Raw genomic sequence first — 12,529 nt, forward strand, 5'->3', positions numbered from 1 at the left:
CGGCGTTTGACAGCTGTCAAACGGCCGCGTGTACTAGTAGGCCGCGGGAGCGTCTGCGCATGTGTTAACTTTGACAGCTGTCAGTGCGGCCGCGTAAATGCGGCCTATGACAGCTGTCATTATGGTTTGCATTATATTGCATATCCCATAAAGGCAGCCTCTGCAAAGACTAGTAAAATGGCCTGTGATGAAATCAAGTATAAGACCCCCGCTTTGCTAGAGTGATTTTTCTCTAAAGATGGTAGCTAACCTTGAGAGTTAGGGTAGCACAGTGAGAAGGAGAAAGGCTCAAAGGGATAAACGGCTTGAGGGGATGGGGGGGGGAGATAATTGGGAGTTTTTTCTTCTGTAAAAGTTAAAGACAGATAAGCTTGCACTAGTTTGAGTGTTTCTTAAAATGTTAAGAAACCCAATTTTGCCATAATTAGAGGGTGTTCTTGTAGTTACAAGTAAGTAGTTCAGGGGCCATGTGGAAGAATAACATATATACCGTAGGAAGTGTACTATGATCTCAGTTATTCCTGCCGTTCCTGGTTCTATAGAAGCATTATGTGATTGTAATTTTGTACATTGACTATGGTTTTAATAGAATTCAATACAATTTTTAGATATTGGGGAATTGTAAGAATGGCTGGAGTGGAGAGACCTATAAACAGCATAAACAAGCAAACAAGTAACAATAAAGTTAGAAAGTGTTTATATAAAATCAGAGTTTTGTGCAACAGCATTGGAAAAATATAGCATAATAATGTAGCATGCTATATAAATTTAAAATACTGGGAAGTATTTTGTTTCCTGATTTGGAACATCACTTTCTGGGGAAACTAGATAATCCAGGGGCCGCTTTGGATTTCAGCTGTCTGACAATTGCATTTTGCTATTACAGTACCCTGGTTTCAAATAAAAATCTACAATATATAATGTGTTTCACGTTTAATCACACTGCTGTTGAATTTCCATAATATGCTGTCTTAAAACTTTGTCACTTGTACACAATTTGGTATAAAAGCATACTGAACTATCACAAAAATTAGGATATATTGAGAAAGCATAATCTTTGTGGATGTGTGTGGATTGGACTAAGCATCTGACCTAAACTATCAAACTATGATAATACTGCATTAATCTTGCATTTAATAGAGTTGTGAATTTCACTTCCTATTCTTTACACATGAAGTAATGTTTTTATTTTCAGGTTTGAATAAATCAATTTCTCTAATATCTAAACTCTGGAAATGAAAAATAACTTAACTCAATAAGCCACAAGTGGATAGGTCTGTGGAATAAAACTGACCATAAATTTTGATTTATGTAATTATCAATATATACAAGATAAATCATATTAACAACATTAGAGTTCATGTGGTGTGAGAATTCATCCTAGTTAACATCAATAAAAGTTTGAACAGTAGAGTATACTATGTGAGGTTCATTCAAGCCATATCAAATCACTAAATGAACCAGATCAAATATTTGTTTAAGCAAATTAAGAGTTACAGTCAATATGAGCATTCTGTATATCTCTTGGAAAAATACATTAATACAGCAGGGAAATTAACATTGTCTTATAAACATATATTAATACACACAAACGTTCATCTGTGTTTTAAAATCTTCAGTATCTGAATGTCACTCAGCTGCATATGGAGAATTCAACTGCAAGAGAACAAAGATACGTTTGTTGGAATTAAGAGGTATTTTTTCTTAAACGCAATATGAACCACAGCTTCTTGAAAATAATTAAAATGCCAATTTGACTCAACTTATTCTTGTAATTAAAAAAAGATGAAAATGCCATGGATCTAATGATTGCTACTGCTTAGAAGTTAAAAGACATTGGATTTTAGTGACTTCTCAAGCAAGCACTTTATTTTAATTAGTATCACAGATGTCTTCAATCTCATATCAGTCATTCAGCTTATCTGAATGGAGAAAAATACTCAGGCATTTTGTGTGGTTGTGTACAGCATAGTGATTCATGGATAGGAAAAATAAAAGCAGGGAGATGTCTGAGGAGAAAGATAATGGCCAAGCATGTTAAAAGCTATAAAACCATCTCCACACAGCTCCTTGTTCCTGTGATCCTGTATGCTAATATTATCAATAAGTTTAAGTCCATGGGACAGTAGTCACCCTCTCTGGGTGTGGCTGCAAGAGGAAAATTGACCCCATTACAAAAAGAAACAGTCTGAATGGTGGGGAAAAGAATCAAGGAAAACTTCAGAACAGATCCTGGCTGACCTCCAAGATCAAGGTACAATATTGAATTGTACCATCCAACACTATCTGACTGAAAATGGCCTTCATGATAGAAGATCCAGAAAGATCTCACTTCTGAAAGAGACACAAAAATCCCAGAGTAGAGTTTGATTTAATGCATACTGACAAGCCACAAGTCTTTCCAGACTTTGGACAGATGAAACAAAAGCTGAGCTTTTTAGTAGGTCACAGCAGCTCTGTGTTTACAGAAGAAAAAATGCTTTTAAGGAAAACAACAACAACAACACCCTATTGTAAAACATGGAGGAGGCTCCCTAATGTTATGGAGTTGTTTTGCTCTCAATGTCTCCAGCATTGAGTGCCTTGAATCTGAGCAGGGCATAAGAAAACCAGAAGATAATCAAGGCATTCTGGAGTGCCTAGTGTTAAAAAGCTCTGTGTCAGTTGCAGGTCGTGGGTCCTCAGGCAGGATAACGATCTAATCCATATAACTAAGAAAACCAAAAATGGCTAAAAAGCAAACATTCATCTGTTCTGAAGTGGCCTGCTATGAATTCGGATCTGAATCCAACAGAGCATCCATAGAAAGTGCTGGACCTCACGCTTGTGAGAAGGAACCTAAAACCAACAGGAACAGTTGGTTCAAGAAGACTGGGGCAAATTGCCAGTTGAGAAGTATGGACATTTCATTCACAGTTACAGAAAGTACTTGATCGCAGTTATTGCCTCAAAAGATTGTGCTACAAAATATCTATGAAATAGATTGGGGTAGATTATGTCTGTGCCATTTTCATTTGTTTTGTTAAGTAACCTTAGGTTGCAGTGGCAACTGAGACTGGAATTTCCATTGCTAAGCAGTGCTGGTTATAAAGCTCAATATCGCATGAGTACATCTCTTAGTAACAGCAATCCCAGTTTCTGTTGCTGTCATAACCCAAGGGCCATATGAGTCATTAAATAAGAATCTCACATGGTCACAATGTGGGAAGACCCGGGAGTCCCAGACTAGTAAGCTATGGTCAGGTGGGTGCTACAGAGTCTGAATGGGCTAGTAGTTGCTATGGGTGGGTGCTATGAAGGATGAGCAAGTGCCACAGATAGAAGCTCCTTGGGAGAAAAAGCGGCAGGAACAGGAGTGACTTGCAACTTCCTGCCAACTTCCCCATTGACTTTGTGGAAAGCTGGCAAGGAAGGTCGCGAATGATGGTCATGTGACTACAGGAAGCTACAATCATCATAACTGAGAACTGGTGGCCAAGTGCTGAATCATGGTCAGGTGATGGTAGGGATGCTACAATAACCATAACTTCAAGGGCAAGCATTAGGTCTGCCTGGTTCAGATCCTTTATAACTTTGAACAGTTACTATACGAATACTTGCAAGATTATGTTAACTTGTACATCAAAAGTGAAGCGTCTACTCCACGAGCTATAGAATAAAATTGGATGCCATTTACTTTTGTCAATTTCAACTTATTTCATAGCAAATTGGGATTCTTTGTGAAAAAATGGAAGAGTACCAAAGGGCACTATCTGTATCTGTAAAACGTAAGGTAAGCAGAAATTAAAGAACGATGTAAGGGATGGAACCAGATGTTGCACAATAAAGTAGCTCTGACAGACAGGTTGTCTGAAGAGGTACCAGTAGGTAGCTAAACATTTGGGCTAAAATATGTTTTGAATAAACAACATCCATAAACATTTCAAAATGCTATTACTATTCAGAATTATTTTGTGCATGCTCATCTCATTAGTTTCCAGAGAGGGAAACTGAAATTAGTGAAGAAGTATTTGAAATCTATAAGAAGTAAAGGTCTAGCAAGAATTACAAAAGATTTTTTAAATTTTGAGTCACTAATAAACCAACAGAGATATCTGCAGGATGAAAAAAAAAAAATAAGGAAAATGCATTTCAGGGATAAAAGCAATTTTCTCTGCCAAAGAACATTTCTCTCTGAAGAACTGTTTGTTTGTTTTTTAAAAAAATAATATATTCAAATTTTTAATCAATATATTTTATCTAGTTACATCTCTATTTTTAGCCCAGGTTCTAAGCTTTTGAATAGTTTCAGCATCTCTTTTTTCAGGAATCCACCTGGAATATTAATCTAATGCTGTTAATCTTTGGGGAAAGTTTCAATAACTGATATTGTACTGAGCCAACAAACTCCTTAAATTGGTCTTGTTTCTAAGGAAACCATTTGAGTTGCAACAGCCCCAAATTATTTCGATATAACCAGAGTGTCTGCCTTTGCAAATGTGCCTTCTGCTATATTTCAACTTCCAGTTGCATTTACTTGTTTGTAAGGTGTTTTTCACCTTCCTGGACTGACTGTTTTAAGTTCTGTATATTCAAGCTGCTATCCTTCCTCCAATAAAGATGTTCTCAGCAGGAAAAACGTAGCGATGTATGAAGAATCAAACTAAAGAAATAGCAGGTTGTTGCAGATCAACACTCTTTTATTCAACAGTTATAACAATAATAAGTTCTGATCATTCAAATAGCTGGTTATTTCTCACAAATCAAACATTCATTTTTTTAATTTTAATTCCATTTATATCCCGCCCTTCTCCGAAGACTCAGGGCGGCTTACAAGCTTAGCAGTAGCCTTCATTCTATGTATATGCCTGTTTATTAGGGCTTTCACACACACCCCAAGCGGCATATTACAAAGTCAGCTTATTGCCCCCAACAATCTGGGTCCTCATTTTACCTACTTCGGAAGGATGGAAGGCTGAGTCAACCTTGAGCCTGGTGGGACTCGAACCTGCACTAATTGCAGGCAGCTGGTGTTACTTAAGGAGGCATTAGCCCACTGCTCCACCAAGGCTCTGTTCAGTACCTGTTTGTAAATGAAATAAAAATAAACAAAACCTGCAACGTACAGCAGTTTCCATTACAGAAGGGCTCAGGTGTTCTCTCAAAACAGCATAAACACTTGGTGACATGGGGAGAAGATCTGATGGAGAAGGTGGATCTGTCGAATTATTCAGACTTTAAAAAAGAGGACAATTAGGGTTAGTAAACAGGATATATACATCGTAACACCTTATTTTTATTCTCACATGCTTATAGTGCCTTTCCTTTCGTTCCATCACACCCTTGCTCTCAAATAATCTAATTATTTAAAAAAAAGAGTTTGGGTTTCTCAGTGTGTTTAACATCTCAGTAAAAAGCAACATCCCACAGCAGAGTTTGCTAAGTTTCCTACATTAATTACTTTAGATAATAACAACTGAAACAAATAGAACAGGGGTGTCAAACTCAATTTCATGGAGGGCTGCATCAGCCTTACGGTTGCCCTCAAGGGGCCGGGTGGGTATGGCCAGGGTGGGCGTGGCCTACTGGGTGGGCGTGGCTAGAGTGCGTATGGCCTACTGGGTGGGCATGGCCAGCTCTACGTCGTTCGCATCAAGGGTGCCTATGGGGGCCTGGGCAGGAGTGGGACAGATCTGAGGGTCTCTGGCAGAAGGAGGGTCTCTGGGCCAGGGCCAAGGCAGTGGGGCCGTTCCCTCACTGTTTCCAGGATGGCTTTGCGGGCCACATGAAACCACTTCGCGAGCCGGATCCGGCCCCCGGGCCTTGTGTTTGACATGTCTGAAATAGAATGATTACTCACATTTTAGAGATTGGAATGAAGACAGAGGGGACATAACCTTTGGTTCCTCCTTCTGTAGGTCTTGGTACTAAATGTAAAATATGATGCACATTAAAGCTGGATCAAGACTAAGAAGGGTAAGCGATTTTGGGTACGTAGGAGGATGTCACTTCACGCACTTAGCTCAATTAAGGGAAGGGAAGACGTTCAAAATAAATTCTGACCTTCATTAGGCTGAGAGCTGTAGTGCTTTCCAAAAGCTTTGTCTTTGGGGATATTGGGATAAAGATACTGCAATGGGTTTTCAGGAATGTTATCTGTCGAAATAACCTTGTAATCTCGTAATATGTCTGCAAATGGCAAGGCAGTTAAGCGGCCCTTGTTATATGGTTCAACAGAATGAAACTTCACTTCCCCTGCAAAGATAACAGAGTTGTTAATAAGAGGATAGAATTTTAATAAGCAATATAATATATGACAATCAAATTGATAAAAAGGATAGGTTTCAGATTTTTTTTTAAAAAATAAAAAGGACAAAGGCACAACATGGAAAATAAAATGCCCAATCCACAAATGCTGCCAAATCGAATCAAGCATCCGTAGTTCAGCATGTCAGATCAAAGGAGTAGAGTTCTTTTGTACCTGTGCACAAAGGATTTAAGGAGTCATAAGGGAAAGATGAAGATAAAATGAAGTGTGATGTATTTTAATAGTATGGAACTTACCATTTTCAGACTGGGATACCCAGGTAAACGTAATCCCTCCTAAGTTACTTTCACTAAACCTCAGTAGAAATGTCCCAGGTTTCTTGTCTTTCAGCAAAGCTCGTTCCTTCTCTTTGTTCACAAAGCCCATAATGCACCTGTAAACAGGATGCGAAAGTACAACTTTATATGGATGCATACCTGTAAAAAAGGTCTGTGGGATTCACCTGGGAAAATGTTATATGACAATCCCAGATAATTGCAGGCTTGCAGACCAAAACGTAAATTCAACAGGACTAATCAGCCTTGTAATATAACAAAAGAACAAAAGACCACATATGATTAGAGAAATGGCATTGGAGGAAGGATTTTATTTTTAAATTTCCACTCAGACATAAATACAGGATTGGTATTTTGTCCAGTGGTCAACCAGGTGACATAATTTAACTATTTTTGGCTGATCTGAAAAAAAATTAAACAAGGTTCAATCTGATTATTACTCAGATGAAAAAAACCATCAAGAATTTCCCTGTTTGCAGGCTACATTGGGAGGCTAACAACAACAACAACAAAACATCCTGGAAGAAGCAGTAACAAACCATTTCTGTACTGCTGCTAAGAAAACTGCATTGAGATGGGCACAAAGTCACAAGATTCAACTTGTGTTTGAACTTGAAGGAGAATCTGCTTCATAAAAGCTTCAAAGAAACAATATATAGTCAGGAAGCTACAAACCTCTTCCTCAATATCCCTTCCTCTGCCATTGCATTTCCCACCATCATTAATGTCTCCTGAAACTCTTTAAAAATGAATAAATACCATTGGAGAGTTAATAATAATGGTTCTTCCAAGTCATATGCCAATTGGAATTGTTATTATTATAACAATTATTAATTATTAATTATTTGGTTAAGCATTTTGCTCACGCCTTCCACTATGCATCGGTTAAAAAACATTTGAAAATAAGTTATATGCCTCTTCATCCTCTAACTTGACTATGCAAACAACATCCAGTGGAACTGAGCGCATGTACCTTTTCATCTGGGTTATTTCTGCAGCAAAATGTCAAGGATATCCCATTTTGATTCCGATCACAGTACCATAATTTGTTAGAATGCTAAGTGCAAATTGGATGAACAGAACCAGAACTCAGCCAACTAATTTCTCCCTATAGCTTTGCAGAATTATCAATTAGGTTCACCTGGTGCGCCAGTTGCGGCCCTATTTGGACCGAGATGCCCTACGTACAGTCACTCATGCGCTCGTGACCTCTCGGATAGACTACTGCAATGCTCTCTACATGGGGCTGCCCTTGAATACCACTCGGAGGCTCCAACTGGTGTAGAATGCGGCCGCGCAAGTTGTGATGGGGGTCTCCCGATACTCCCATGTAACACCTCTGCTCCGTGAGCTGCATTGGCTTGCATAGTTGTCTTCCGGGTGAGATTCAAGGTGCTGGTGATGACCTATAAAGCCCTAAATGGCATGGGCCCGGATTATTTACGGGAGAACCTTTTGCTGGCGTTAACTTCCCATCGTCCTTTGCGCTCCCATAGAGAGGGCCTCCTCAGGGTGCCGTCGGTCAGGGAATGTCGACTGCCGGCCCCCAGGGGGAGAGCATTCTCTGTGGGCGCGCCTGCTCTCTGGAACCAGCTTCCTGTTGAGCTCCGGATGGCTCCCGACCTTCACTCTTTTCGCCGCGACCTGAAGACTTGACTATTTGAACTTGCCGGCCTGGACTGAGGGACTGGGGTTTTAGACTTTAAATTCCAAATGTTAAATTTTAGAATGTGTTTTATTGCTTGGGCTACTTGGTTTAATTTATTTTAATTTTTGTATATTATGTGCTGTATATTGTGTTTTAATTGCCCTGTACACTGCCCCGAGTCCTTCGGGAGAGGGGCGGTATATAAATCCAATAAAAATATATATATATATATATATATATACTTACCTTTTTTTACACAAGCAAAGCTTTCCCCATGGCTTTACCTTTGCAAAAATGCTGCTTACCCATCAATCCAAAGAGGAAGAATGTGTTTTTTAATCAGATCCAAGATTGCTTCAAGCCACGCCCAAAATGTAAATGATTTACCAGGCAAGTGTTCCTGTTTAATAAAACAAGTTGGGTATAGTACAAATGAAGCAACATATTTAAATAACATAAACACAAATCATTCCAAGTCATTTATAAAAACATTGAAGAATAGAGCACCCAAGAGTGGCATTCTGCTGCCATTTTCCATCTAAACTATTGCTGAGTAAAGGTAGCCCTTGCTTACCAACCACAATTGGGATTGACAAGTCTATCGCTAAGTGACACAGTCGTAAAGTGGAATGTCAGGTAACCACGCTGATTTGTGACAGTTGTTAAGCAAATCACCCCTTGTGATGTCCTGCCAGCTTCCCCATTGACTTTGCTTGTCAGAAGCCAGCAGTGAATTGTAAATGGTCATCTGTTGCAAAGCATTTGAATCTAAATCACATGACTGCACGGATGCTGCAAAGCCACAACTCTGAGGATCTGTTGTAAGTCTTCTTTTTCAGAACCATTATAACTTTGAGCAGTCGCAAAGCAAGCAGCCAATAAGCAGAACCTGTACTCTTTCTGACTGATTTTGGAGGGAGCTCTATATTCGCTTGCTACCATGAAGGAAGCCTTCCTGAATTCAAGATGTATTTACAGACAGGCAATCTTCGACTTACAACCATTCATTTAATGACCATTCAAAGTTACAATGGCACTGCAAAAAAGTGACTATTTTTTACACTTACGCCCTTTGGAGCATCCCCATGGTCATGTGATCAAAATCTGGATAATTGGCAACTGGCATGTAGTTATGATGGATGTAGTGTCCTGGCATCATGCGATCACTTTTTTTGTAACTTTATGACTCGCAAAGTCAACGGGGAAGCCAGATTAATTTAACAACCATGTTACGAGCTTAAGAACTGCAATGATTCCATTAACAACTGTGGCAGAAAAGGTCATAAAATGGAGCAAAACTCACTGAACAAGTGTCTTGCTTAGCAACAAGAAAAGTAGGGGTCAATTGTGGGCGTAAGTCAAGGACTACCTGTAATTCTAATTCTATTAAGGGAGTTATCAAAAAATAAGATAAGTTTGATCTGACAAGGCTCTCAAGCTGAGCCCTGGTAATTAACGTATTGTCTTCAAAGTGCTTAAAGATCAGTTTTATCTATTCTAGCCGTTCTGTAGTTGAGTCACACAAAATGATCAGAATTTATTTATTTATTAATGGGATTTATATCCCGCCCTATCTCCCGAGGGACTCAGGGCGGCTAACAACAACAAAACTTAAAGGTCTCTGTACAGTAAATTAAAAATAAAAATTTGAAATAAATTAAAATAAATTAAAAAATAGTGTTAGAATTGTAAATATAATTAAAATCCCTGTCAGTCTAGGTCAGCCAGGTGGAAAAGGAGTGTTTTGAGGCCGCGGCGAAAGGACTGGAGATCTTGGGCCATCTGAAGCTCAGGGGGGAGCTGGTTCCACAGGGCTGGCGCTCCCACAGAGAAGGCTCTTCCCCTGGGGGTTGCAAGCCGACATTGTCTAGCCGACGGTACCCTGAGGAGGCCTTCTCTGTGTGAGCGTACTGGGCGATGGGAATTCGTTCCCGGCAGCAGATGGTCCTGCAAGTATCCCGAGCCTAAGCCATGTAGGGCTTTAAAGGTAAGAACCAGCACCTTAAATCTCACCCAGAGGGCAACTGGTAGCCAATGCAGCTCACGCAGGAGGGGTGTAATATGGGAGTATCGGGGTGCTCCCATCACTACCCGTGCAGCTGCACTCTGCACCAGTTGAAGCCTCCGGGTGGTCTTTAAGGGCAGCCCCATGTAGAGGGCATTACAGGAGTCTATACGGGAGGTAACGAGTGCGTGGGTGACTGTACATAGGGCATCTCGAATTTCCCCTTTTTTAAAAATAGTGACATTACCTCTGTTCAAGTGTTCTCTAATAGTTGTATTCTTTAAGAATTGTAATCTTTAATAGCTATATTCCAGCCTTGGGTTCCATTCTAAGAGATCTCTATTATGCCTTTTAAAATACGTATGCCTTTTATTAGTAAAGAACTCGAAACTCACCTGGTTGAATACTCTTGAGTATTAGTATACAGACAATGAGAGCAATGAACTTTACAAGTCAACATTTTTCCCCAGTTTCTCACTGAGTGGTTTAAGCAATACTTTGATGTTTTGCAATGCTTAATTTATCTTAGGCTCCTTCTTCAGAGTTTCAGTTTCCATTCCCCACAGACAGAACCAATTCATGCTTTAGTGCCATGGTGGCGAACCTATGGCACTGGTGCCACAGGTGGCACGCAGAGCCCTCTCTGTGGGCACGTGCACCGTTACCCCAGTCCTAGGCCTTCAGTTGGGTTTTATAAAACCTTTTTGCTTTAAGGCTCCGCCGCCATGTACAAAAAGAAACAGGTTCAATCGATCAATCAATGTCAACTTCTCGCGGGGGAAAAAAAAGTTCTCACAAAGTTGGAATTGATTGATTGAACTTTTTAGTCCCACCCAGTCTGCCGTTACCACTGCAGCCACGCCCACCCAATGGTTCATGCCCACCCAAAGGGCCACACCCACCCATTGTTTTTATCTAGTTTCGGTGATAGTTTGTTGCTTGAACTTTGTACTTTGATATGGCCCAAGGGCTAATCAATAAAGTTGTTGTTGTTGGCCACGCCCACCCAAAGGGCCACACCCACCTGGCACCTGGGTTTTGGGTTGGAGTTTGGGCACTCAGTCTCTAAAAGGTTCGCCATCACTGCTTTAGTGAAACATATTTTTACGTCCTCATTCTGTCCCTTTTTGAATCTCACAAGGTTTTGTTAGTTTTTGATTAACGACTGTTTGCGCTTTCTGAGAAATGTAAACTAATGCTACCCATTTAATAAAATTATCTTCAAGGTTCATATATTCCAGAACTCTATTCAAATTGCCAAAGGTCTTTTCTCCATTTAGGAATATCAGTGTGCCTTGTTTTTCACTCTGTTGTTCCAAGTATTCCAAAATATCCAAAACATTTCTACTGTTATCTCATAATTGCCTTTTAAGTAAAAATTCCAGACTGAAACTCATTTTGCTGGTTTTTTTCAAGTGATCACACTGTTTTGTGAATGTGTCTTCTATGGGCATTTCCAGTGGTTTTTAAGAGAAATGATAAACTGTCAAGAGTTAAGTTTTCCACTGTTCATTTTCTAAAACATTGCCAATGCATTTAAAAACTTTCCCTTGCTTTGTAGCACATATTGGTTTCTTTTCCAAATAGTAAGCCACCCCCCCATTCACCAGTGAAACAAGGTAGATCCACTAGCCATTTTATTTGCAATAGGGAGAGTGCATTTTAACAAAGGAAGGTTGCTTACAGAAATTTATGTTTACTTAAGACAAGAAACTTATAGAAAAAAAAATAAGGGTGCAATCTTATAGGTCAGACATGTCAAACACCAGGCCCGGGGGCCAGATCCGGCCCATGAAGTGGTTTCATGCGGCCCGCGAAGCCATCCTGGAAACAGTGAGGGAACGGTCCCCACTGCCTTGGCCCTGGCCCAGAGACCCTCCTTCTGCCAGAGACCCTCAGATCTGTCCCACTCCTGCCCGGGTCCCCATAGGCACCCTTGATGCGAACAATGTAGAGCTGGCCACGCTCACCCAGTAGGCCATACGCATTCTAGCCACGCCCACCCAGTAGGCCATGCCCACCCTGGCCACGCCCACCCGGCCCCCTGAGGGCAACCGCAATGCTGATGCGGCCCTCAATGAAATTGAGTTTGACACCCCTGTTATAGGTGGTTCTAAAGAAAAAACCAGGCCCTTATAGAAAGGTCCTATGATACTTCAGGATCAAGCTCATGTAATTAAAAACAAGCAGGAAAGTAACATTTTGAAAGTGAGCATACAGTACCTTACAGAACTTTGACCATGAAAGCTGATGATCACCAGAATTAATCTGTTGCCCTACAATATAAAAGGGGA

At 40.2% G+C, this 12,529-nt stretch overlaps 1 protein-coding gene across 2 annotated transcripts in view; it reads right to left on the bottom strand.

Annotated features, from left to right (window-relative positions):
• Positions 1 to 1,279: 1,279 nt before the first annotated feature.
• The window catches only part of STAT4 (signal transducer and activator of transcription 4), a 45,742-nt gene continuing 34,492 nt past the window's right edge, over positions 1,280 to 12,529 (bottom strand). For both annotated transcript variants that reach the window (XM_083366554.1, XM_083366553.1), the window contains 7 exons: positions 12,459 to 12,511; positions 8,536 to 8,630; positions 6,544 to 6,680; positions 6,043 to 6,234; positions 5,840 to 5,906; positions 5,106 to 5,214; positions 1,280 to 1,656 (listed from right to left, as the gene is read on the bottom strand). In XM_083366554.1, the coding sequence (XP_083222680.1) occupies positions 1,630 to 1,656; positions 5,106 to 5,214; positions 5,840 to 5,906; positions 6,043 to 6,234; positions 6,544 to 6,680; positions 8,536 to 8,630; positions 12,459 to 12,511 (680 nt within the window). In that variant the 3' untranslated portion in view covers positions 1,280 to 1,629. The remainder of the gene's footprint in view (positions 1,657 to 5,105; positions 5,215 to 5,839; positions 5,907 to 6,042; positions 6,235 to 6,543; positions 6,681 to 8,535; positions 8,631 to 12,458; positions 12,512 to 12,529) is intronic.

Source organism: Vipera ursinii (assembly GCF_947247035.1).
Source record: "Vipera ursinii genome assembly, chromosome: 1".
Taxonomy (NCBI): domain Eukaryota; kingdom Metazoa; phylum Chordata; class Lepidosauria; order Squamata; family Viperidae; genus Vipera; species Vipera ursinii.